Here is a 25,964-nt window from a genome sequence, read left to right as displayed (position 1 = left end):
CCCCTCCACACAAACAGTAATAGTCCACACAGAAGTGAATGACCTCAAGTTTCAGCAATCTGAGTCCATCAAGAAGGACTTTATCGCCCTCATCCACTCCATCAAGCAGCTGGGCAAACAGTGCATCATCTCCGGTCTGCTGCCATCTTCCTGCTTGGGAGACATTAAAGTCAGCCATCTGGCTTAAAGGACACTGTATTTCCAATAATTTTGCATATGTTGACAATTTCACCACCTTCTACAACAGACCATATCTCTTTAACCCTTGTGCTATCCTAGGCACTTTAACATTGGGAGTTGGGTCATCTAGACCCACTAGACAGTGCGCTGAACCTTTTTTCTTCTATGATTTGTGATCTTCACTGGTGTCCATGGATTACATGAAATCTTTCCACCTTTAGCCGCCTTTGTCATGGTAGGGAGAACACATCAATGTAAGGGTGGGGTCATTTAAGATAGCACAAGGGTTAAAACAAGAGGCATTCACCCAAACCAAATAGGATTTCATCTATTACACAACACATCCCAGTTCACTTAACAAGCAGATCTCACATACACCCCCAGCTAAGATCCGCCAGCTACACCGTCAGATATCTCCATCACATTCGCACATTACCAGACAAAAAAGATGAAACAATCTATTTGCACTCATACACTTTTAAACTTTGCTGTTTTAAACATTCACTCTCTTTAAAAAACAAATCTTTATTTATTGATACTGATGCTCCTGTTGTTCCCACTGAGGCTTCCCCCATTAAATTTAAACTTTTTATTTTCTACCGGGGAGTTAAAAACAGCGGTGGCACTGCATCAATTGCCTTTGGCTCATTTGCAACCAAAACAATTATGCTAAATAACTATTCCTCATTTCAGCATCAGGCATTTTCTTTTAACAGTCCGCCTATTTTATGTGTTACTGTCCACAGACGGCTAAAGCCTCCCACCTGTTTTATTCAACAATTTTCTGAATTTGTATCATTCATACACTCTAAATATAATAGAGTTTTAATAATTGATGACTTTAACCTACAAGTTGACAAAGATAGTGATGCTCATAAAAACCCCACAGCAGGGGGCGCACTTTGGACTTGGTCATAGCCTACGGTCTGTCCTGTAGTGTGTCCTGTTTTTGACATGGCTGCGTCAGATCACTATTGTATATTTTTTAATATCACCAGTTTTTACCAGTTTTTGTCCAGTTACCAGTCCTTCTACCCTTCAGCTTCTTCATCCTCAGTTTGTAGTAGCCGCGGTTACATGGGCAGAATATCTTGATCAGATCAATGGTCGGGTTAAAATTCACCTGTGCACATGGGCACAGAAAACCTTTTTCCGATTAGAACAAACGTTCCCATGGCTCACACTTTCGGTCGGAATGAATGATTTGGGCATGCGCAGTAGTGTAAAATCACCCGGATGAGGAACTAGGTCCCGTTGTAAACAAACCGCTGCCACAGACAGACAGCATGTGCAGCAGCTCCGTAATACGAGACGATCTTCCAAACGGCAAAGGCTGAGCTGTAGTCCACAAAGAGCATCCTGGCATAGGTGTCTCTGTGTTCCAGGTGGCTCAGCGCAGTGTGGAGGGTGATGGATATGGCATCATCCGTTGATGTGTTTGCTTTGTAAGCAAACTGGTGGGGGTCGAAGGTTGGAGGGAGGGAGTCTTTGATGTGTCCCAGGAGCAGTCGCTCCAGGCACTTTGTGATGACAGGGGTGAGTGCAACTGGACGGTAGTCCGTGAGGCAGGCTGTGGATGAGTAATTTTTGGAAATCGGGATGATGGTGGATGACTTCAGGCAAGCAGGGATTAAAGCCTGAGCTAGCGACAGGTTGAAGATCTTTGTGAAGACCTGGGAGAGCTGGTCGGCGCAGGCCAGCAGAACCTTCCCGGGAACTCCATCAGGTCCAGCCGCTTTCCTGGGGTTTACCATGCTGAACATCCGTGCCACGTCCTGTGTCCGCACAGTCAGGTTCGGAGCTGGAAGCAGAGTGGGGCTGAGGTGGCAGGACTTCAGACTGCAGTGATGTGGAGAAAGAATGGATGGGGCCATGTATCGTCAGATTCTGAGTGAAAACCTTCTTCCATCAGAAAGGGGATTGAAGATGAAACATGGTTGGGTCTTTCAGCATGACAACGATCCCAAACACACTGCCCGGGTATTAGAGGGTTCGTAAGAAGCATTTCCCAGTCCTGGTGTGACCTAGACAGTCTCCAGAGCTCAACCCCATAGAAAATCTTTGAAGCGAATTGAAAGTCTGTGTTGCCCAGCAACAGCCCCAAAACATCACTGCTCTGGAAGGGATCTGCATGGAGGAATGGGTCAGAATACCAGCAACAGTTTTTAAATACCTTGTGAAGAAGTTTGACTGCTGTCATTGACAACAAAGAGTATATAAAAACACTTTCCCATCATAATTTACAAAAAAGTTCATTAAAAAAATCAGACTGATATTTATACTTTTTTTCTCATATCGTCTCATAGCTGAGGTATATCTATAACGAAAATTACAGGCCTCCATCTTTGTAACCCTTGTGCTATCCTAGGCACTTTAACATTGGGAGTTGGGTCATCTAGAACAGTGTTTTTCAACCTTTTTTGAGCCACGGCACACTTTAACCCTGACAAAAATCCCGCGGCACACCAGCATCCAAAAAAAAAAAGCAGAAATTCATGGTCTGTATTGATCGACCCCCCCCCCCACCCCCAGCGAAATCTCACGTGGATTTTTGTGATAATTATGGCAGAAAAAGCAGGAAGTTGCGGCTGTTTTTTTCGTAGAGATGAACCACCAGCTAAAGAAGAGCTCTAGCTGGTATTTTTGTTAGAACTGAGCGACTTTATCAGCAGAATTAAGAACAAGGAAGTGAAGACTTTAACCACTTCTGATTGGTCAGACTGATGACATATGATTAAGTCTTCAAGAATGATTGGCGGAGACAGTTAAAGGGGCGGGACTTTTCCTTGCACAGTTATAGCTGCAGCTAAATCGCGGTACCGTGATTCTTATCAAAATGTCTTTAATAGAATTAAATAAACACAAAGAAAAAGTAATTTTAAGATCTTTTACATTCTTAACTACTCAGTGTTTTATTAGGGCCTGTTTGGATGAACAAAGAGCTGATTTCCTGGAGATGGAAAATGTTTTTAGATCAGTTAATGAGGGCAATTTCTCCATGGCGCACTTGACCATCTCCCACGGCACACTAGTGTGCCGCGGCACACTGGTTGAAAAACACTGATCTAGACCCACTAGACAGTGGTCTGAACCTTTTTTCCTTCAATGATTTGTGATCTTCACTGGTGTCCATGGATTACATGAAATCTTTTCACCTTTATCCACCTTTGTCATGGTAGGGAGAACATGTCAATGTAAGGGTGGGGTCATCTAAGATAGCACAAGGGTTAAGTGACAACTTGCACAATTAGCGGGTTTTTTCTCCACTGTATATAAAAAAGTAAGATTAAAATTTTCAAATCAGGATTACTCAGAGGCAGATGAAAAGCAGTCATTGAAAAAGATCTTTTTTGTAACACAATTTAAATGGTGGGCCAAAGACTCTCTGCTCTGCCCCCTTCTGTTGCATCCACTTCCAAATGGCCACATTCACATTTTCTTCAGAGTTGGCATCTGGCTAAAACCTGTACAGCTAAATTATTCCGATATCACTCATTTTTGTTGCACTGCTAATGTTAGTTTGATGTTCTAAAGCAGTGTTTTTCAACCAGTGTGCCGTGGGAGATGGTCAAGTGTGCCGTGGGAAATTGCCCTCATTAACTGATCTAAAAACATTTCCCATCTCCAGGATTTCAGCTCTTTGTTCATCCAAACAGGCCCTGATAAAACACGGAGTAGTTAGGAGTATAAAAGATCAGAAAATTATTTTTCTTTGTGTTTATTTAATTCTATTAAAGACATTTTGATAAGAATGACGGTACAGTACCGCGATTCAGCTGCAGCTTCGGCTGTATTTTGGAAAAGTCCCGCCCCTTTAACTGTCTCCACCAATCATTCTTGGGTGGCTTAATCACATGTCTTCAGTCTGACCAATCAGAAGTGGTTAAAGTATTCACTTCCTTGTCCCGATTTAGCTCATAGTCTTTCAGTTCCAACAAAAATACCAGCTAAAGCTCGTCTTTAGCGGTGTAGCTTTCCACAGAATCCGGTATCAGACCGTGGAACAAGTGAACAAAACTATGAAGCTCAGACACGATCTCCAGCCATTTTATGCACTACATCTCCCATGATGCATTGGGTTGTGAGAGTGACAGCGCACAAGGAGATCTGTTTTTTTTTTGTTTTTTTTTCACCTTTATTTAACCAGGATAAAAACTCATTGAGATTAAAAATCTCTTTTTCAAGAGCGTCCTGGCCAAGAGGCAGCAGCACAACAATAACACACAACACTTATATACACTCACACTCAATCATAAAAGACAGTTTTAAATAAAGCATTTACAATTTGAAAGCTTTGTCTCACGTTCATTTAAAAGTTTTTTAAAAGAGCCCAGGGAGATCAATTCTTTCAATTTAAACTCTTTCTGGAGTTCATTCCAAAACTGTGCCGCAGCAAATCTAAAAGCCTTTTTTCCCATCTCTGTGCGCACTCTGGGCACAGAGAGCAGGACCATGTCCTGAGAGCGCAGGCTGTAGCTGCTGCTGCTCTTCAGTTCTATGAGCTGCTGGAGATAAGACGGTACCAACCCAAGAATGCATTTATAAATTAAAAGGTACCAATGTTTCAGTCTGCGCTGGGATAAGGAGGGCCAACCTACTCGAGCATACAGAAGACAGTGATGGGTTAGTGACCTCATGTTTGTTATAAAACGCAGTGCACCATGAAAAACAGTGTCCAAAGCATGCAAAGCATCAGCAGAAGCATTCATATAAACCATATCACCAAAATCAAGGACAGACATAAAAGTAGCAGTGACAAGTTTGTTAAACCTCTTGAAACCAACAAACACACAAACTGTTTTTAAATATTCTAACTTAACTTTTATTGCATCTTTTAGAAAAAGCTGCTGTTTCCAACTTTTTCTGCAACAATCATCTCAAAAATGCATGTGAGATTGTGGAGGAGCTGTAGATCAATACAGACTGAGTTTCATCTTGTTTTTTTAATTTTTGGATACTGGTGTGCCGCGGGATTTTTTTTAAGGTCAAAGTGTGCCGTGGCTCAGAAAAGGTTGAAAAACACTGTTGTAAAGGGCTCTAAGCCAGCAGGAGAGAGTAAACAAAGGGATGATGGGATATCAGCATAAGTCAACAATCTTGCCCAAAACTTAAAAGGCAAATTTCTAATGAACTTCTGCTGCTCTGCAGTAACTGTCATAGTAAACAAGTTACTTATTTTGGCCAAAAAAAAACAAAAAAAGCATAATCATAACTGAAAGACCACTGGAAATGCTTTTACAATGGATCAAAATACGAAGGAATTGGCTTTAAATGCCAGCGACCACAAGTTGTTTAGGAACCAACAGGAATACAGGAAGCTCCTTCCATGAAGTTGTTAGCTCTTCTGAAAGCATCTGAAAATGTTCAAGTAGTAAAATAAAAGACCACACATCTTCTGTATTCATAAAGGTTTATGTAAAAAATTAGGCCAGATTTTACAAACCAGTCTTAAAGTCTTTTTGCAGTAAACATAAGGATCTTTAACACAGCAGTCTAGTTAATATTTCTGCAACATTTGTAAAAACAAAAACAAATAAACTGAAAGCTAAAAGAAAGAATGTGTCTATTAAACTCCTACAGCTCATCAGTAATGGCTGGCTGGATTTCATTTTGTTTCAAATTAGTTCAAACAATTTTAAAAGACCAAAAACAAAAGACAAAAAATAAAAACCTAAAATGCAAAAGTACTGTACTTTTTAAATTTGATCCCATCATTACCAGTGCATTCAGCATCCCAAGAAAGTTCCAGAAAAAGAAAAAAAGACCAACATCTGTACAACTTAGAAGAAGCCACAAAAAAAACTGGAGAGGAGGGGCCTGAAAAGAGCGCGTCACTGAAAACTGAACTCTAAAGGTCGTTTCTTGAGTGAAGTCATCAACAGAGTCTGGTGGAGGGGGGGTCTGTGGTTTCACAGCATGTCATCGTCATCTTCTCCTCCCCCATACATGTCAGCCAGCTTCTTGAAACGGGGGCCCCACTCGGTGAGGCAGTTGTAGTCCTGGTCTCCACTGTTGCTAGAATTCAGGGACGAGAGGCTTCCTGCGTCCGAACCCCCACCCTCGTAATCAAACACTAGAAGCGAGTCATAGGGGGGCGCGGTGGGGTCTTCGTCTGCTGCCTTCAAGTTCTGGAGGATGGGGGGGGGGGGGGGGACATTTTAAAATCATTTCTAAAGAAAAAAAACAGACGTGCCTACAGAGGCTTGTCTGCATCACTCACGTCTTCAATAAAGTTGCCAATTTCATCTGGGTTGGCGGGCAAAGTTCGGTAGGTGGGGCGAGACATGGTCACAGGCATCATATCACTCCGCAATACGTCGGGTTTGTTGTCGAGACCGTAGTGAAGAACGCTCAGATCAAAATTCTGAGGAACAAAAGAGCAGATTCTAAGCACAAAGTCTTGCTAGCATAAGTGTTTTGTCAGATCTATAGTGTTTACTTGATCGTCTTCTCCGCCTCCCTCCTCAGCGTAGTGGTAGATGTTGTCTCTGATTATATCTTTCTCAAACGGCTCTCCGATTTCTCCTTTCTTCTGCCGTTTATTGTATGCATACAACCCCAAAACAGCAATTACTGAAACAAAAAGCTTTGTTTATTAGACACTGGTGGGCTGGTTTATTAGTCATCATTAAAGTCAGTAACACAATGCAATGCAACATTTCCATGTTTCTGACACCTCCATCACATTCCCTCTTTTTGGGTCCCACCCAGCAGCTCCAGGTAGGGTATGCCCCATCTTCCTCTCATTTCTTCCTTCTTTTCAAAACACCCAACCTGACATTTGGATCCATTGAGCTTTTTAATAATCAAAGAATTCCAAAATTGTTTGTCCCCCTAACTGGCCTCTCTCCCTATTATTTTTAATCATAAAGGTTAATAAATGATGAGCATTATTATGGGTTGTTAAGGTTACTGTCTGTCCTTTTTTAATGAGAAAAGATTCTAGTTTTACATTCAAAGAAAAAAAAAAAAGGCCCAAACAACTCCATCAACACCATACATTCTTTCATTTCTGAGAAAGCTTACTCACCCAGCAGCAGCAGCAGAGCTCCAAGTATTCCCCAAATATATGGAGACATTTCTTCTTGCCCACCAATTCTAGCCAGAGAACAAAGTCCATTTTCTAAACAGGTGCACACTTCTACATTGATGGAGCTTTCCTGGTCCAGGTTACCACGATCTGCAACCCTCAGGACCACTTTGTATTTTCCTTCAGGAATGTCCGACTTTAAAAACAGCTCGATTCCAGTTTCTACAGGACAGAAAAGTGAAACAAATTCAGTTTCAACTTGTGCATTATTTCCACTTTCTGTTGCAATTTTAAAAACAAACATCACAGAGATGCTACTAAATGATTTCAGGAGTAAAAGGAAAAAAAAGCTTTTTCTTTTCAAACTTGAACATTCAAGTGAACAGTGTTCGTACTGCTTTCGTTCATCTTAGCCGTCCAGTTGGCTGAGTACTTTTCATGAACGGCCACACTGTACGGAGCAGAATGAGCGGCTTCATCTTTATCCACTATACTCAGCAGTGCAGGAGTCCGCTGGTGCTTGCAAATCTGAGGAAACACAATCACAGTCAGTCTCAGTGCAATTCTTCCTGAAAAATATAAACCTAAGTGGCTCTAAAAAGCAAACACACACCTGTGTTTCCCGTTCTACAATCGCTGGGGCGTTGTCGTTGACATCTTCAAGTATAATGATCAACGTGCCAGTTCCAGTGGCTGGGACTGGATCTGGTGAGATCACAGATGAACATCAGTAAAACCAGGAGCAACTTTTTCTTATAACAGTTGATCTCTTAAACTTAAAAATTATGCTTTTTAGCAAATAACAGATTTGAAATGAAAACAATAATACACAGTTACAAGATCTTCTGCAATCTCACATGCATTTTTGTGATATTGTGGCAGCTGTTTTTTCTAAAAGATGTAATGAAAGTTAAAGTTAGAAGATTTTAAAAAACTGATGCGTGTTCGTTGCAGTGACGTGCGGTCAGGTGAGGCAGAGTCTCACCTGTCATAATCGTGATAAAATAGAAAAAGGTAAATTAAGTAAATATTATTTTCCACTGATCTGTTACACGTTTTCCACAGTTTTCCACACGATCACAGACTGAGCTGGATCTCCGGGTGAGGCTCTGGAGCGCTGTGCCTCATGTCTGACGGCAGGACTCAATGTTAACAGAGACGTGCGGTAAAAACACTGCCGTAGGCCCGCAGAAAAGGCTATAGGTGAGGCATGCCTCACCAGCAGGGGGCAGACGTGAGCTGACAGCTGCTTAGTGACACTGGTGCCATAAAAACAGACTAAGAACTTTGTCTCCATTGAGAGAGAGAAACTCATAAACTAAAGGAAAATAAGGAAGACTTTCCAACAGATCATAGAGCTTTTTGTGAAGTAGGATCAACCCATGGACTAAAAAAAATAAGGCCAAACATGTTTAATGTTTTTTTTTTTTTTTTAATAACATGGGAGTAAGTGGAAAAAATTAAGTAAAAACATTTATTTTATTTTTATGATCATTTTCACAGACAGCATTTGATAACTGATTAAAGCTCCAGAATTTGAAGTTGGTAAAGATGCCAGAAATAGTTACTGAGGGTCAAATGTGTGCTGAACACATCTGTAAACTTTAATTTGTTTACAGTACATATGAATATTTTATACACCGGAAGATTGTTCTACCCATGTCTATAAAAGAAATATTCTCTGTTGGACAAATATTTTCTTGTGTGTATTTTACAATATAAACTGTTAGCTGCCGTCGGATGAATGGTGAAACATTTAGTTCTATCATTGTATATCTGACTCCAGAGTCGTCGGTGCCTCACCAGCCATCAACCTCACCGCACGTCACTGATTTGTTGTAGATTCGAGACGTCAAAGACTTTGATAAGGTGGAGATAGTTAAAGGGGCGGGACTTTTCCAAAAAACAGCTGACGCTATGGCTAAATCACGGTACCGTCATTCTTATCAAAATGTCTTTGATATGATCAAATAAACACAAAGAAAAAATATTTTATGATCTTTCATATTCCTAACTACTCAGTGTTTTATCAGAGCCTGTTTGGAAGAACAAAGATCTAATATCCTGGAGATGTTTAGATAAGTTAATGAGGGCAATTTCCCACGGCACACACACTGGTCTAGAGGTCTGTTCCATGCAGGCAATTGTAAAAAAAACTTTTGACAATAAATAAATAAAAATACTTTCCCTACAATCCATTTTAACTTATTTTGTTTATTTGCCAAATGGTTCTATTCTGTTTTTGTTTGGTATCTCATTTTTTCGCCTTCCTTTACGTTTCTTTTTGTATACCAAAAACTTGAAAATAAGGTCTTTAACCTCTGAATGGCTATGCCAATTTTTAGAAAAAAACTGTTAGGAAAACTACAATTTTTTTCTGCAGCACAGAAGTCCAACTTGTGCACTTCATTCAGTGGGCAATAAAAAATAAAATAAAAAGTTGTCTGGACTTCCAATAGTCTCCTAACCCACAATAAAATCTCACTTCACACACAAAACAACGTTTGGCCAGCAACAATTTCTCTCTCTTTCCACCTACCGTTATCATAAGCACCAAGGAGCACCGTGTATTTATTGTCCTTCACATTAGGGGACTCTCTGTCCATGTCGCTTTTCACCTTCACCAGCCCTGAATCCTCATCCACTTTCAGCCAGTTATCAGGGTCATTAATTATTTTATACCTGCACATAAAAATGTGAACAAAATGGATTCATTACAAAAATCATGCATACATTTTAAGGCACTGAAAAGAATAACGTTCTAAGAATCTTTGTGTTTGTATAATGCTAAATACAATACATGCTTACAACATGGAACAACTGTGTGTAAACCAAATGTTCAAAAGACGATAAAATTACATTTATAGACTTAAAATCAACATTAACATAGACATTAATGTCTATGTTAAGTTTTCTATTTTTCCAACAGTAAAAAAAAAAAAAAAACCTAGCAGGCTTCTTTTTATTTTATTTAGAAGTAAAAAAAGGTGAAGGAGAATAAATCTTACTTAACAATGTTTTCACGTGCAAAGTCTGGATCTTCTGCCTCAGACTTAATAACCACACTTTCCACAGAAAGGTCCTCACGCTTTTGAACGGTCATCTCCTTTTCTTTAAAGATCGGAGGCTCATTGACGTCCTTCACGGTCACCACCACTGTGGCGGTGGAGGTGACCACTGGAATGGCAAAAGGGACGTCGTTCTCTACCCTTACCAACAGAGTGTGTTTTCTGTTTGTCTCAAAGTCCAGTCCCTAATGTTTGAATAAAAAGGCAGTTATCAGTAGGTGTGCAAGTAAAAAATTGATACAATGAAATATTACAATACTTTATTTGGTGATACCTGTATTGATATAAAATGCAGCAGAGACAACATTTAATTATAAGCTAACATGTAGTTCAGAATCTTACTTTCGTTTTACACTTAAACCTCTAGTTGGCAGCACATCACAACAAGCCCCTTTCAGCAGCTTCACACTGAACCAAAACAATAGGATCTCAGGAGAACCAGCTTATGAGATGTTTAGTCAGCCTAGTGGTTTTTGTTGTTACTATGGTTGTTAGAAAGCTCAATGAGACATGTTCAATGTAGTTTTAACTTGGATGGGTACAAAACTCTGTCAAGTTGGTGCTAGTACCATAAAAAACACAGATTTAGGTGGTTTGTGGATAGCTCATCCATACAAGAACGAGTTAAGCTTTGCAAACACAGCTCATACTGAATGTAGCCTCAGACAAAATGCTGGAAGCCAAGCGTGCAAAGTACAGCCAAAGATTCTAATAAAGCGACCTGATATATCAGAGCGACGTCTATGATGCTCTGAAAAAGAACATCAGTGTAGCGATTAGCGGTGAAAACTGTGTTTACCTCCACATGTGTGAAAATGGAGCTGCAGTTTAGTCATGGAAAAAAAAGAATCTTATGCACATTAAGTGCTCTCCTTCAACCTGTAAGCTCCTTCATCACACTTAAATTTTTATAAAAAGAGTTGGTAACGTTTTTATTAATTTTTTAAAACTCCTATTTAGACACCTGAACCATTTTAAATGCACCGGTTTGGCTACATTTAGCAAAGTTTGAAACAAACAGCACTTTATTCTCTTAAACTTACTTGTAGAACCCTATTGGTTAGGGCACATTTGCTCATTTTTTTTCTCATACTGAAAAATATTTTGTGAAAATCAAACATTGAGTGTTGAAAAAATATTTCTTAATTTACCATAAGAAAAGCCTCAAAAATTTACTGAAGTAAAATTTACCATGATATACATTGCAATGCTTAACGCTCTGCTCATTAAATCAAATGTATTTTACTCTTATCCATATAAACGATGTTTTAGTATTAGGTCATTATCTAAAGAAATTGTAAAATACTGTTTCTGGTGCATCATTGGGATACATCACGGTATCACTCGCCTCTTGTCAATACACACCCATAGTTATCAGTGTTAAGGACAGCTTCAGGGGGGTATTCCAGGAAGCATGTTTAAACTAGCCTGACTTTAAGCCTGAACTCTGGCTGAAATCCGCCTGAACTCGCCTACTCTGGGTATGTCGGTTCCAAAAGACCGGGTATGAGTTGGCGTAATTGCGCCCGACTTGGTAACCCTGGGTAAATGCTCGTGCACGGAAGGTACATAAAGACATTCTCAATAGATCGCCGATTTCCGGAGTCACCATGGAAATGCGTGGAGAACCAAAGAGAGCGCAATACTTTAGTGAGACGGAGTCTGAGATTTTAATGACGGCGTATGAAGATTATACGTCCATCAAAAAAGTAACACGGCTGCATCATCAAAAGAAAGAGTTTCTGCTTGTAGTAGAAGAACAGACAAAGTAAACGCACAAGTTTCTGATCTTATTTCCATTTTCCTTGTGACGCATATATATATATATATAACTTATCCAATTTTGCCACCTTAAATGAAATACTTCTATTGGTAACAAATAATTGAGTTAAATTTAATCAACCTAATTTCTTTCGTCTATAAAACTCAATAATTGTTTATTCAACTCAAATTTATGTATTTATCCAACTAAATGTCATATTACTCCAATTCAATTAATATTTTTTTCCATCTTAATTAATTATATTTCTTGATATCTCATATGTCTAAGTATGAGCCGGCAGATATACTCATTTTTATAACAATAAAAAGGACGGGGAAAAAATGCACGTTGCGCTCAAATTCATTAAAGAATTGTCCGTCTTTAACATTACTCTGCTGATCAGTAGGGGTAATATAAACTCATCATCCTCTCTTTCATTCTTACTCATGGTGCAGAGACATAAGCACAGTAGGACAAGATAACTCAGCAAAACATGGCAAAACACAGTAAAACAACTAAACAACTAAAAAAATTTGGTCAAAAAGCCACACTTAAACCAAAATCCGTCCAGACAGGCAAAGGAAATGGTATCCCACAATCCCTTGCGGTGCCGATCTAACAGCAGCACCAAAGTTACACCTACTTCATTGAATTAATTTGAATGAAAGTAAAATAACTGTCTGATAAATACGTGTAATTTTTAAACTGACTTAACAAAAAAAAGATTTTTAATTATCTTAACTGAAGCAAATAATTAAGTTAGATCAAAGTGAAAAAGTTGAATTTTCCAACATCCATATGTGGTCTTATCACCCTCTCATGGTGGAAAAAGTATTATCTGAGCTTCTTCATCCACTAAATCATCTTCAAATGGACACGCCATGCTGCTTCACCTCTCTGTAAACAAACTAACCTTCAACTAAACCTGCTCCAAACCAGGTTATGTTCAGAGCATGAGTTGCTATGGCAACTTGACCCACCCTGAAACATACCTCAATTTCTGGAACCGAAAACTGAGGTTATCAACTTCCTTAGCCTCAAACTTACCGTGGGAGCTAGCATAACCTGCTTCCTGGAATACCCCCCTGGATTTGCTGAGTATCAAACTTTACTTTTTAAACCAAAACAGAATTTGTTCAATTTGAAAACAGGATCTTTCAGAGGCGTCTTTGTTTTCTTACCTTAATAGTTTTGATGATTCCTTCTTGTTTGTTGGTTCCTGTTTCTATGGAAAAGAATTTATCAGGATCTCCTCCGACAATCTTGAACTTGGCGTTCCATGCTGGGGTGTTTGGTTCATCTTCATCAGTTACTAACATTTTAACAACCAGAACCCCCACTGCGTTTTCATCAACTGATCCCTGATACTGGAAAAGGTAAAAGAATGAAAGGAAATTTAAAACATGAAATATTTACAGCTGTCATGCAGTAAAGACTGAAAAACCTCTTACAGAATAGCCTTGATGCGCTCTTTAAAAAATAAGCGTCATTATTTATTTCAAAGAAAACTTGAATGCGTCAAACCCTTCCAGACAGTCACATGTGTTGTACTCACAGTAGATGCAGTAAAGACTGGAGGGTTGTCGTTGCTGTCCGTCACTTTCAAAGTTACTTTTGTTTTTCCAGTTAATCCTTCTCCCTTTGTATCCGCTGCTTGTATTTCCAGAGTGTATTCAGGATATTTCTGTTAAACCACATCATCATCGACAGCTCAAATAAACTCTCTCTCTAACTTTGGAGTAACAAAGACATAAATAACCATCTTGATAACACTAAAAATTAAGGTAACAGAAAATCTGAATTTGTCTTCAGTGTAATAGAATGATAAAAAACAAAGTAAAACTTGAAAAAAAAGAAAAACGTATGTTGAAGTTTGAAGGTTAATTCATGAAAGAAAAATCTGTCATTTGTAACAATGTCTAATAAAAAACTAAAAAAAAAAACACTATAAACCACTGATCTTTCAAAAAATATATTTCAGAATCATTACCTCTCTGTCCAAACCAACACCTTCAACCATGATGGCTCCATTGAAGGAGTTAATGGCAAACATGGAATCACTGGGAAGTTTAGGTTCCTGGCTCAGAATCGTGTATTTGATAATTGAGTTGTCATTGCCTGGTTCATCAGCATCAGTGGCTTTAACCTGAATCACTGTAGTCCCTGAAGAGGTCAAACATTACAGCACAATAAAAAATAGATTTTAATGACAAATCCCATCCTGTGTTTTGGGCCACAAGATTTTCAAGTCAAAGGAAGTGATTAATTAGTAGAAACGTACAACAATATATGGAATACTGATATTATAGTTACTGGTTCTGAAGCCAACAGAGATTTCTTGCAACTAAAAGAACTTTCATTAAGTTATTTAGAACCAGTATTAAGATACTTTTAATAGTTTTTTAAAAGGTCTAGCGCTTTCCCATCTGTCAGATCTTTTAGTAAAATATGAACCCTCGTGGACTCTGAGACCCTCTGGTTCTAGTCTACCAACCACTGACTAAAAACCAAAACTGCATCTTTTCAGCACTATGGCCCTCGTTTATGGAACAGTTTGCCAGAGGGCCTTAGAGCCGCAGAGAGTATTGATGCTTTTAAGAAAAACCTCAACACCCATCTTTTTAATCTGGCTATTAGCTAATTTGACCATTTTTAATAGTTATTTAGTAGGAGCAAAAGTAAAAAGTATTTGGAGAACTGGATTAACACGAGCATCAGAGCTCACAGCTCAGCAGAAAAAACTAAACTCTCTGAAGGCGAACATCTAGCACTGTAGGAAAAGAAGATGCTATTCTTCAAGACTCAAACTTGTGTAGGTCAACCTCACCATCTCCACTCCTGATTATTTACTTTATCTGATTCTGTTCTGTTCACTGGACTTTAACAACAATTACTGAGACCCAGAACCTGCTCTGGATTCAACTGTTTAACCAGAAAAGGTTGAGATACAAAATAAAAACTATTATTTGTTTAAACATTACAAATGATCCACTGATGTTACCTTTTGGTGAAGATTCAGCAACTTCTGCCACATAGGATGTCTGTTCAAAAATAGGTTTGTTGTCATTCATATCAATGACATTGATGATGATTTCCATAGGATCCTCCACATCAGCGTGTGCAAGCAGCTACAAAAAATTGAAAGAAAAAAGTTTTACTGTGCAAAAAACAACAACAAGGTAAAGTTAGTCTTATTGTGAACAAATTACTAGAAAATAAGACTTAAACAATTTAAGCTTAATTAGTATTTATGTTTATTACTACGAAGTTTATGTTTTGAACAGAACATCCATGTTTTATCTTCAACAGTGCTGTGCTGAGGAACAAGATGAGAGTCTTTGATAACAGTTTGACTGCACACTGGAGGGATTATATTTAATTTTCTGTGATATCCATCAGCAAACCTGATTTTCTGTGTGGGGAGTGTAGCAAAATATAAAGATGGCTGATTTCAGTAATAGTTACAAATAATATTTTTATTCCCTTAAAAAATCCTTTTGGTTTCACATGGCAAAACAAAACTATAAGGAAAATAAAAATAAAACAAAAGGTTAAAAAAAAATTTAAAAAAACTGTAGCTCATTCTTACTGTATAATGTGCTTGTTTCTCTCTGTCAAGTCTCTGATGAACATACAGATCACCAGTGTCTTTGTCCATTGTAAAGAGTCCTACTGGATCTTCATTGGCTCCTGGACCTGTGATGCTGTAGATGATCTTCTTTATTTTGTCCTCACTGGAGCGAATCTGAACAAACCAAGAATCAATAAAAACCGACCGACAACAACATTAACTTTTCTTTAGCAAACAACATGAGTCAAATCTGTTTGAAATCTCTCACAAGCATCTGAGACAAAAGCTGATGTTTAAGTGCAACTTAGCAGTAGCAAATTTACGTATTGGAACTTTTGAATTTGACTTTAAGAAAAATATCATCGTGGATCTGACCAAACTAAAAACTGAAATAAATCATTCAAAGATCAAATCCAAAAAGGGAATAACAGTTCTGCAGCAGATTTAGGTGTTTCTTACCGTAACCATTTTAAGTGGAAAGGGTCCATTGCTATTCTCAGGAATATTGATTGGAGGGATGACCCAGTCTCTCTTCCTCCTCCTCAGTCCTTTACTCGACTTGGGAAAATAAAGGACGGCCACATCTGGATGTCCTGCAGTCTAAAAACAAATATTAAAAGGGCATTTTGTTTTCCAGAATGAAATTAGGTGTTAATTAAAACAAACATGCAGAGAAAAAAAACCTGAATATTTATTAAACCAAGAAGTTAAAGATAGTAATGGTTGAGATCATCACTATTTGAGAAACCCACACCTCTGCTATTGAGCCATCCTGGGTGAATAAATGTCTTCACATAAATTAGATTACTGTAATATTTTGTATCAAAACTGCATTTCTGATTATTTCTTTATTCAAATAGTGTTGGATCAGAAACTTGTAAAAAACCTGTTTGAAAAGGTTTGTGACGCAACTGCCATGGGTGGGCCAAAGCCCCCCAGCTCCACTCCGATTCTGAAGAATCCGCTAGCAGACAAATAGATCCATCAATGTCTCCATTATCCTCTTCCGAGCTGGCATCTGACTCCAAAGTTGTGCAGGTGGTTAGCTCTGATAATGCACGCTGTTTTTTTGTTTTGTTTTTGCTTGTTAGCATGGTCTTGTGAGGTGCGATAAGCTTGCAGAAGAGTAAATCAGTTAGTCCCACCCACAACCCAGACGCAAACTGCTAATGAACTCCTGCTGTGCTGCAGGAAATATGTCCTCAAAAATTACAAGCTGTTTGATTGAAATGGCATGATCATAAATAAAAATACATGAATGAATATATAGTCACTGGAAACGATTTTCCAATAGAAAAAATTATAGTTGGAGTGGGACTGAAAGCAGCGGTACTTTGCGAGCAGTATGTTAAACCATTGCGCTGTAATGTATAACCAATGGATTTCTTGTCATTCCAGCTGCTTTGAAATCAACCAACTCCTGCCTTGATGTTTTAGGCTTATTTCCCACTACTCCTACAATCACTGTGAGGTCTTGTTTGGAATCTTTGAAGGGTCTCAGAGAAGAGTGGTTCACATTCATCCAGCTGAAACATTCAAATCAAGATCTGCTTCATCCCCTGGACTTACATCACCAAGGTCCCATCATGAAACCGTTCAAGACCAGGCTCAGCCATATCCACAGTTTTATAAATCGGCCCGCCTACATCTCTCATCTTATCCAGTTGATGAAGAAGATTGTGTTCTAGTGCCTACATCTGTCAGAGACAAGTCTCTTATTGTGGTCTTCCCTATGGGCCAAACAACAGTACAGAGTACACTGCCTTCTTTGAACCCCTAGGAGGGTTAATGAAAAGTGCTCCGACTATAGACTACATTGTTACACACCTATGGATACCTTGAAAAAGGTGAGATTGGAAAGGAAGGTTTCTCTGATTGAAACCCAAGAAGGCCAGACTGGACAATGCACCGTGATCGTGCATCAAGCCTAGCTGCTACGTGGAACTTTCCATGCAAATGACAAGCATTAGCAGTCCAAGCAACATGCAGCAGGGTCCTTTCTATTGCTCATCTGAACTTACCTCTTTGGTATCGGCAGAATCCACTTCAGTGTTGTGATGGTTCTGGTGTCTGTGGCCTCCATGGTGCCGCTCAGCATCTCTGCTTACATGGTGATGTCCATGTCGCAGGACCATGACAGGAACAGTCATTTTGTTGCCCTGTGAGTCCCAGGAGTGGACAAAAAAGTCCAGATGTCCTTCATGGAGAACAACTGCTCTTTTCACCTAAAATATAGGACATGAAAAAAGTTAACTGTAATAAATAAATCTGAAGTGGGCCAAAAGCTCAAACGGAACTTGAATGTTCATTGAAGCAGTGAAGGTTAAGGATTGGATTTAAAAAAGCATCAGACAAGAATAAGACTTGACTTTGTCACTTCTGAAGTTTTTTTTTTTTGAGAAAATCAATTTAAAAAATAAATGAGAGAACTTTGATTTTATGTCAAGACTGTTACTTACAGTTAATACTCCATCAGTAGTGAACACAAAGCGACTGTCATCTGTGCTGAAGAGAAACCTTATACGATCTGTGCAGTCAGTGAATCCAACTACAAGAAGAAAACGACAAAGTGCACGGATCAAACGACAGAAAAAAATCTCTAATACAAATAGATTATTCTTTGATTTATGGTCGTTTCCTTTAAAATTAGCCACAACAAATCATCTTTCTCCAGCCATCTGTCCTCTGCATTCTCCCACTTTTATTTAACAATTTCAAACACACCGATAATGAACTTAGTTCATGCCAACTAAAATATAATAGAGACAATTTCTCCATTTGTATCACATTGTAAGTTTAAAATACTGTCTTCTCTTAAATACCAAAATATGACCTGCTGGTTAATCCTGTTCATTTTGTGGTCATGATTTAGGACTCTTTTTGTCTGTACCATCAAACCAAATGTTGCATTCAGAGCTGCAGATGTAAATACAGATCCATATTAATACTTTATTCTTTATTGCAGCATTTATGAAGATAAACATTTGTTTCAGTTAAGTTTCTACAGATTCAGGAAACAATTACCATAATGACTTCAAGTAACTCACCCCCAAAAATGTGCTTATCCAGCATTATTAGTAAAGAAAGACCTGCTTGAAAATGACTAACTCTTCTTTAACAAGCAATTGATAATGTAACTATAACCTCCTAGTGGACAATACTTTAAAACCAGCACATTGACTTATGAAAATGTTATTGTTCTGATCTTTACAGAACAGCATCACAAGAGAAAACTTCATGTTAATAAAATTATGTAACATAATCCACAATAGGGCTGTAACAAGCATCTGAATACTCACATATCTAATTTGTAATCTTTATAAATCCAAAGGACTGTAGTAAAAATACACTTCAAACAATAACCAGTCAAAAATACTGAATAATGCTGAATTTTAAGTGCATGAAATATAAAAACTGCATGTGCTGCTGTCACAGAGAGTAAATAAATCTGTCCTCTGTGTTAGAACAATTACAAACACACTGATAATGAACCTAATGAACCCAAATAAGATGAATGAAATTAAAGATTATGAAAATATTGTAATCAAGTTCCTTCAATCGTGATAAAAAAATGTCAGTCTGTCAAACTGTCAGTTCAGATGTTTTCTAGTTGTAACAGGGCCGTTTTAATTGAGGTGTTCCTGTGTCTTCATTAACTGTCTTCCTGTCATCTGTCTACTATAACTAGTCTGCAAAACTTTGGGGATGTAAAAACTATGGAGAACATTTTCAGAATTTGTTGTAAAATGCAGTGATGTTTGTTTTGTTTAGTATTAAAGCTGTTCTAACTAAAAGGTATAAATGCAGGTTTAAATACACATTTTCATTTTATTTCATCACTAAAAAGAAATAAATTAGAAATCATTAAGATAGATTTTGACTAAAACATCAGAATCATGGTTCGATCTGCGGATCGTTGACCTTGTATCGATTTGGATCACCACTTCAGTATTACTCCACAGGCCTAATCCACAACGCTGCTACAATCACTGAGAACTCCTTTGGAGCAAAGTCGTAACAGAAAATACCTGATTTTTTCCATGTGAAACATCAATGATGAGCACAACCACATCCAGGAAGCATGAAGCAGTAACTGTTTGATGAACATACCTTTGCCCAGTCTTGTGCCTGCCTTCAGATGCTTCCTGTTCACTTTGAATATTAACAAATCTGACTCAAATCCAGGTTTACATGGCGACTCCTGTGTGGTCGACACAACTGAGACCTACAAGGAAAAAATGGCAAAATCACGAGGTTGACAAAAGTCATATCTATTCTTCATACTTTGCAAAAAACTAGAAAAAAAAGGGTATTAAAAAAATGTATTTTTATTATGAAAATACAAATTGTAGCATGGATTATCTTTTTTCATGTAGCAACAAAGAACTGCTTACAACAACAACAACTACAAAACAACAACAAGCATTTACCAAAGGGGAGAAACGGTTTACTTTTAAGGCCGTTTAAAAGAATGACAAATATTTATCGAATAAATAAACCGTGTATTCCTGCCAGTTTTTGGGAACGTGCTTATTATATAGTTTTAGTCTCATTTTAAGGTTAAGGTTAAACTATTAACACGTAAAACACATGCAATCTGCTCGGGAACGTTCGGTAAAACTCGGTCAGACGGAGTTGAAACTATTTCACCTGTCTGACGTCATCAACGGTAAAAGGGCGAGGCCCTTCAAGCGACTTCGACGCAAAGTTCGTTTGGGAAGAGGAGAAAAAGCGCACACGACGACGCGCACCAAACGTTTAACACCAATACTCAATAACTTTCTTTCTTAAAAACCACTTTATGTTTAGTCAACCAACCGCCCTCATTTGTTGTAAATCTGACCTTCCATTTACCAAATAAAGCAGTTTCGAGGACAAGCGACATTTAATCCAGAAAGGTTTAAAATCAGGAAAAATGTTTAAAATGAGTTTATAAATAAAAATAAAAAATCTACTCATAAAATAATACTACACGCACAACGTAGGTAGTCTGTATAAACAAAAAGGTTACACTTACCTCAAGAATGAAGAAAAAAACTCCAAAAACCGCAATCCAAGCGGTCCCCATTTGTGTGTTAAAGCTCTTTTCTGTACTCCGGTTGAAATGAAAAACAAATATGGAGAAGAAAAATAAAAAACGCAGTTTAAAAGTCTCCTGAAAAGTAATCCTCAGGGTGTTTTCACGTCCGTCTAGCTGCTGCAAAGGCTTTCAGCTTCTGAGTGTCTTCAGCCGGACGAGTCACTGCAGGTACTTGTCGGGGCGTGACGTATTTCACAGGTGCGTGACTTCCGCCTTCCTCATATGGTCAGAAATCCTTACCACACCTGCAGGGACTGATACTTGAAGTTTCTGTTCAGTCGCTGGCTAGAAAATAGCAGATAAAAGGCAGATATAGTCGTTGACATCCTGGTTTCAGCAGCACAACACATTGTTGGAGAGACTTCCCCATGCAGACAACCTCCCACAGCCACGCAGTTTCACACGCTTCAGCATTTCTCCTTCATTCCCAACCCTAAATAAACAGTTAATCTTTCCCATTTTAAAGAAAGTCTAAAAATAACTGATAATAGTTTGGGTCATTCAAAATGAAAAAACAAACAAATAAGAGCGAGGTATGTAAAAAAACAATTAACAGAAGGAATAAAAAATCCACTATGGAAGTTTACTGAAGTTTCAACTTCCCTTTTTGTTCACCAGATCATTTACATGGCGAGACAGAGTTTAAAACAGACACCATTATCTATCACGTACAAATGTATTTTTAAATATTGTCATTTGTATGCAGTGTTAGTTAGCCACAGAGTTACACAGCAAGAACACATGAATCTATTGCATCTGTCATTTCTTTTTGGAAAATACTTGGTGTTATGTGGATAGAATAAATCAAATGAGGTTTCTAAGATCTGCTAAAATTAAAATAAAAGACAGAGTGAGAGAGAGAGAGAGAGAGAGAGAGAGAGAGAGAGAGAGAGAGATAGATAGATTTGTGCAAAAAGCTAAAATGCACAAAATATACACGTCAGTTCACACAATGAATGGGCACCCTTCTCAGGTGGGGCAGGGCCCCATCACCACCCAGTTGGCCACAGTTGGCAACAGTTGGAAATTGGCGGGGCCCAGCGCTTGGCACCCCCAAGCGCCGGCCCTGGAAGAGCTCTGGTCAGGCCTCGAAGGGACCGAGGCAGCCAACCGGTAGGGGCAACCGCCGATTGCCTGAGCGGAGACCCTGACCAGTCAACCCCCCATGGTCCCGTTCCAATAGTGCCCCCCCCCCCCAGAATGCCCCCCCATAGGACAGGGCCGACAAGCCCCCACCCCAGAACCCGCAGCCGCAGCGGATGACACCCAGAGCGACCGGGGGCCCCAAGAGGGTTGTCCCGTCCCAGAGCCAGGGAAGGGTTGATCCCAGCTTTATGATATGGTGCGGTATCGTGCTGGATGTAGCCATCAGCTCTTCTGCAGACCTCGATTGTAACCAGTGGTTATTTGAGTTCCTGTTCATTTCTATCAGCTGGAACCAGTCTGACCATTCTCCTCTGCCTTTGGCATCAACAAGGCATTTCCACCAATGCTGCTCACTGGATATTTTCTCTTTTTTGGAGCAATCTCTGTAAACCTTGGAGATGGTTGTGGGTGAAAATCCTAGTAGATCGGCAGTTTCTGAAATACTCAGACCAGGTGGTCTGCACCAACAATCATGCCATGTTCAAAGTCACTTAAGATCATCTTGACCGGGTCTACATGTTTAAATGCATTGAGTTGGTCCCATGTGATTGGCTGATTAGAAAGTTGCATTAATGAGCAGTTGGACAGGTGTGCCTAATAAAAAGGCGGTTGCTCCATTCGGGGAAAAAAAAAAGGTTTTTAACTCTGATATTTCTAGTTTGTAAAATACATTTTAAGTACCTTAAAATAGATTTCGACTGTGAACCACTGTCAACCATGGGGTTTAATTTCAGATAAGTAACAGAAACTTGTAACTTATGGAGGAAGTAAGTACAATGATTCTGGCACATGAGCACTGAAACCATTTAATCTCCAACACCGTAAATCAGTCACCCGTTTTTTTGAAAGAAAGAACAAAATCAAGTCTGCTGTCATGAGAACTACCAATCTATCTTTTCATCCTTCTATGTCTCTACATTTGATGTCCCACAAACCCACAGAGAAGGATCATGGTGATTCTCTTGCATTTATTATGTGCGATTAATGCTCTGGGTAATAGAGTCTAAAAGCCTTAGCTGGGTTCTAAAAGCCTTGGAATCTGAAACCTAGAAAGTGGAGTAATGTCCCTAACATCTTAAAGACGCTGCATTTGAGAAGTCGGAGGAAAAAAGTAAAGCTTCTGCTGCTTGGAGTTTCTGCCAATGACAACTAGTAATAAGTCACACTGACTTAGTTCCTGCACTAATAAAAAATAACCAGAGAGCAATTTGTGTGTTTTCACAAAAGATGGTAAAATTAGTCAGAATAAACGGTAAACAAAAATTCAACCATTTCTACAAACAGATAAAGTACAAGTCTTTTAACGGACAGGCTTTTCTGTAAAACACATTCAGTATAATTTACATAATTCAAAATACATGCAAGAAAATTTTTTACAAAGTTGTAAATTGGGGCAGTTGTGACAAATGTAGTCATGCCTTAAGCTACGTACACATCAGGCATTTGAAGCGTGGTCAAGAATGTGCATTTAGCTCATGGTGTTTACGCTGGAGAAGCAGGTAGCCGCTTCTTCTTTTTCTACCATTTACGAGTGCATGTCCTCTAGCTACAGTTGGAAAAGGGCGCAATTTGGGCACAAATATAAAAATGGTTCGGTTCATTGCTAGCGTCCTTGCAATGCCGAATATGGATTAACATCATGTCAGGATAGTGGACTAAATTGTCTTTATTTGAAAAACAAACACAGACGTCGTCAGGCTCGTCGTTATGTCTGGATTCACCAGATAAATCATATTCAAGCATCACTACTAAATCCGAGTCCCTGATTGGTCAAAGTTTGACTGGCAACGTACATTCAATGGCCACACCTTTTTGAGATAGAGCCCAAACACAGTTGTAGAAACTTGAATAGTTTGAATGCAAGAGTTTTGAAAGCAGACCTCATAAACACACGTTTACACGTTTACAAAGACTTTTCATTGAAGGTGGTCGTTTGCTGAGGACAGTGTGAACATACCTTAAGTCTTATTTTTTAAGACAGTCATTGTTCAGCAAGATTCATGTTCATAGAATCAAAGTTCTCTTGTTTGTGACGTTGTATTTGGTTGAATGTAGTTTTCACACTGTCAGCAGGGGGGGGGGGGGGGGGGGGGGCATTCCTATTACAGTAGCTGCATAATCTGGAGTCAAAAACCATAAATAACAGGGGACTTTTTTAAAAGCAATTAAGTGATGTTATCTCTAGGCCTTCCATCAGTCATCTATCCATCCCACAAGAAGACAGAGGGATGTGGGGGCAGCACATGACTGATCAGCTTACAGTGACCACCACTTAACCAGTGAAAGGGTCTGTAGGAGATGGAGAGAAGAACAGAAGAGGAATGGATAGGAGGCTGCGTCCAGAGAGCAAAACAACAGGCAGTGTCAGATTTCTTCAAGACTGAAAATTGACTGACTTCTTTGTGTTGGTCTGTGGCTTTATTCCCACATCTGGGATCTGGACATCAAAAGTCACATTCTTGTTACATGAAATGGACTCATATTCACATGAGGTCACATATTCATGAATTTCATGAATGAGCCTAATAATTGACCTCATTAGATGGTGCTATTTTCTGGACTAAAACACACAGGAAGAGTACAGACAAATGCTTAAAGATCTATAAAATATGTGTTTGAATATTACATTTCTTCAAGAATTACTTTTAACACACTTGATAGTGTAAAACCTGTGGTACAAGGTGGAATATCATTTAAAAGTGTAGGTTTTCCATTGTTACAACAATTTATACTTGTGCTGTTTCACGCATGTCCAATGCAGGAGCTTTTGAAGACCTTTCTCATCTCACGACTCAGGAGACCTTTGAACGTTTTCAGCAGGTTTAATGATATTTAAAAGGGTAAAACTGAAAACAAATGATCAATACAATTAATTTGTTTATATATACATATATATATACCGTAATTTCCGGACTACAAGTCGCTACTTTTTTCCTGCGCTTACAGCCCTGCGGCTTATTCAGTGACGCGGCTAATTTATGGATTTAATTAGCGGCCGCCATGTACGTACTGTCGAACTCAGTGAATAGTTTGAATTCTTTATCTAACACCAAGCACAAGGCATTTATATTCAACACACCTCTAAGCAGCCAAACAGCATGGACTTGACTTCAGGTCTTAGACACTTCAGTCATGGTTCAACAAAATGAAACACGCATGCCCGGCCGCATCCCAGAATCCTTTGGTGCCATTAGACCCAACTTGCACCAGATCGCCGCTACAATATGATGAAGCTTTCAAGTTAAAAGCAATCGTTAAAAGCAGCGTAAAAAAGTCCACCGTCACCAACGGGTTTGGAAAAGCCGGTTTGCTGTGTGACGGAGAGAACAGCGCATGGAGTGAATTTACACTCCATTTACGGTTTCTAAGGAAACCGTAAAACCGGAATTTTGCTTTGAAAAGCTCACAGCCTCCGTGTGAGCTGGAGACATCTTCTCCTGTTGATTGAGCTGCGGGGCCGATGGCAGTCTGAAGGCTCCCACACGTAACAACGCACCCGCCCCTCATACACAAAACGTACAGTATTAAGTCCGATTGCTTTGCACAGAAACGATTTGCTCCTTCCACCGGCGCAATGGGGGCGAAGTGCTCCTCCTTGAAGCTGCCCTGGCCAGAGGTGTCGGAGTAGATAGGAAGGGGAGACAAGGAGCGCGCGGGGCGGGAGCGGAGCGCAGAGGCGTCCGCGGAGTGCAGAGGCTTCTGAATTCTGACGCACGCGCCGCACTGAGGCGCGTGTATCGCGCTGAGGCGCGCGCTTTTCAGTCGCCGCTGCTGTATTTTACCGGTGTGTTTTTTAACCAGCCCTGTTACTCCCATAACGCTGCCGCGACACAAGCGGAAGGAGAGCTGTACCTGTTCACCCCTCCATGCACTGCTGATACTTGCTCATTCTTAAACACGTACAACAGAATGGCGAGCCGGGCATTGGCCCCGCCTTTAGCCCCTAAGACTCATGGGAAATGTGGAATCGCGGATGTAAATTTCCTCATCATAACTGAGGGATGTAATGTTGATTATATGGTTACTGTTTGTAATTTTATGTATGATACCTAGATTGTCAATAAGTAAAAAAAAAAATGAAATAAAAACACCATAACTGAGGAACTTGTGAACAGAATAGAGGTCCA

At 39.2% G+C, this 25,964-nt stretch overlaps 1 protein-coding gene across 3 annotated transcripts in view; it reads right to left on the bottom strand.

Moving 5' to 3' along the window:
- Positions 1-5,573: 5,573 nt before the first annotated feature.
- Positions 5,574-25,964, bottom strand: part of LOC101171060 (cadherin-1-like) — a 42,955-nt gene continuing 22,564 nt past the window's right edge. The window contains exons 1-18 of one of the 3 annotated variants that reach the window (XM_004086174.5): positions 20,629-21,040; positions 19,722-19,836; positions 18,071-18,159; positions 17,633-17,836; positions 16,071-16,211; positions 15,630-15,785; positions 15,042-15,168; positions 14,031-14,203; positions 13,596-13,724; positions 13,222-13,407; positions 10,219-10,463; positions 9,750-9,892; positions 7,824-7,915; positions 7,606-7,738; positions 7,211-7,432; positions 6,620-6,753; positions 6,401-6,544; positions 5,574-6,308 (exon numbers count right to left, since the gene is read on the bottom strand). In XM_004086174.5, the coding sequence (XP_004086222.1) occupies positions 6,090-6,308; positions 6,401-6,544; positions 6,620-6,753; positions 7,211-7,432; positions 7,606-7,738; positions 7,824-7,915; positions 9,750-9,892; positions 10,219-10,463; positions 13,222-13,407; positions 13,596-13,724; positions 14,031-14,203; positions 15,042-15,168; positions 15,630-15,785; positions 16,071-16,211; positions 17,633-17,836; positions 18,071-18,159; positions 19,722-19,836; positions 20,629-20,679 (2,703 nt within the window). In that variant the 5' untranslated portion in view covers positions 20,680-21,040 and the 3' untranslated portion in view covers positions 5,574-6,089. Of the gene's footprint in view, positions 6,309-6,400; positions 6,545-6,619; positions 6,754-7,210; positions 7,433-7,605; positions 7,739-7,823; positions 7,916-9,749; positions 9,893-10,218; positions 10,464-13,221; positions 13,408-13,595; positions 13,725-14,030; positions 14,204-15,041; positions 15,169-15,629; positions 15,786-16,070; positions 16,212-17,632; positions 17,837-18,070; positions 18,160-19,721; positions 19,837-20,624; positions 21,041-25,964 lie in introns of those variants that run through there. The other 2 variants (XM_078931704.1, XM_078931705.1) reach the window with 2 other exon arrangements.

The sequence above is a fragment of the Oryzias latipes genome, chromosome 15 (genome assembly GCF_053564925.1).
Source record: "Oryzias latipes strain Hd-rR chromosome 15, Olatipes_Hd-rR_3.1".
Lineage (NCBI taxonomy): Eukaryota > Metazoa > Chordata > Actinopteri > Beloniformes > Adrianichthyidae > Oryzias > Oryzias latipes.
The sequence above is the reverse complement of the archived record's forward strand: the minus strand, read 5'-3'. Positions and strand labels throughout refer to the sequence as shown.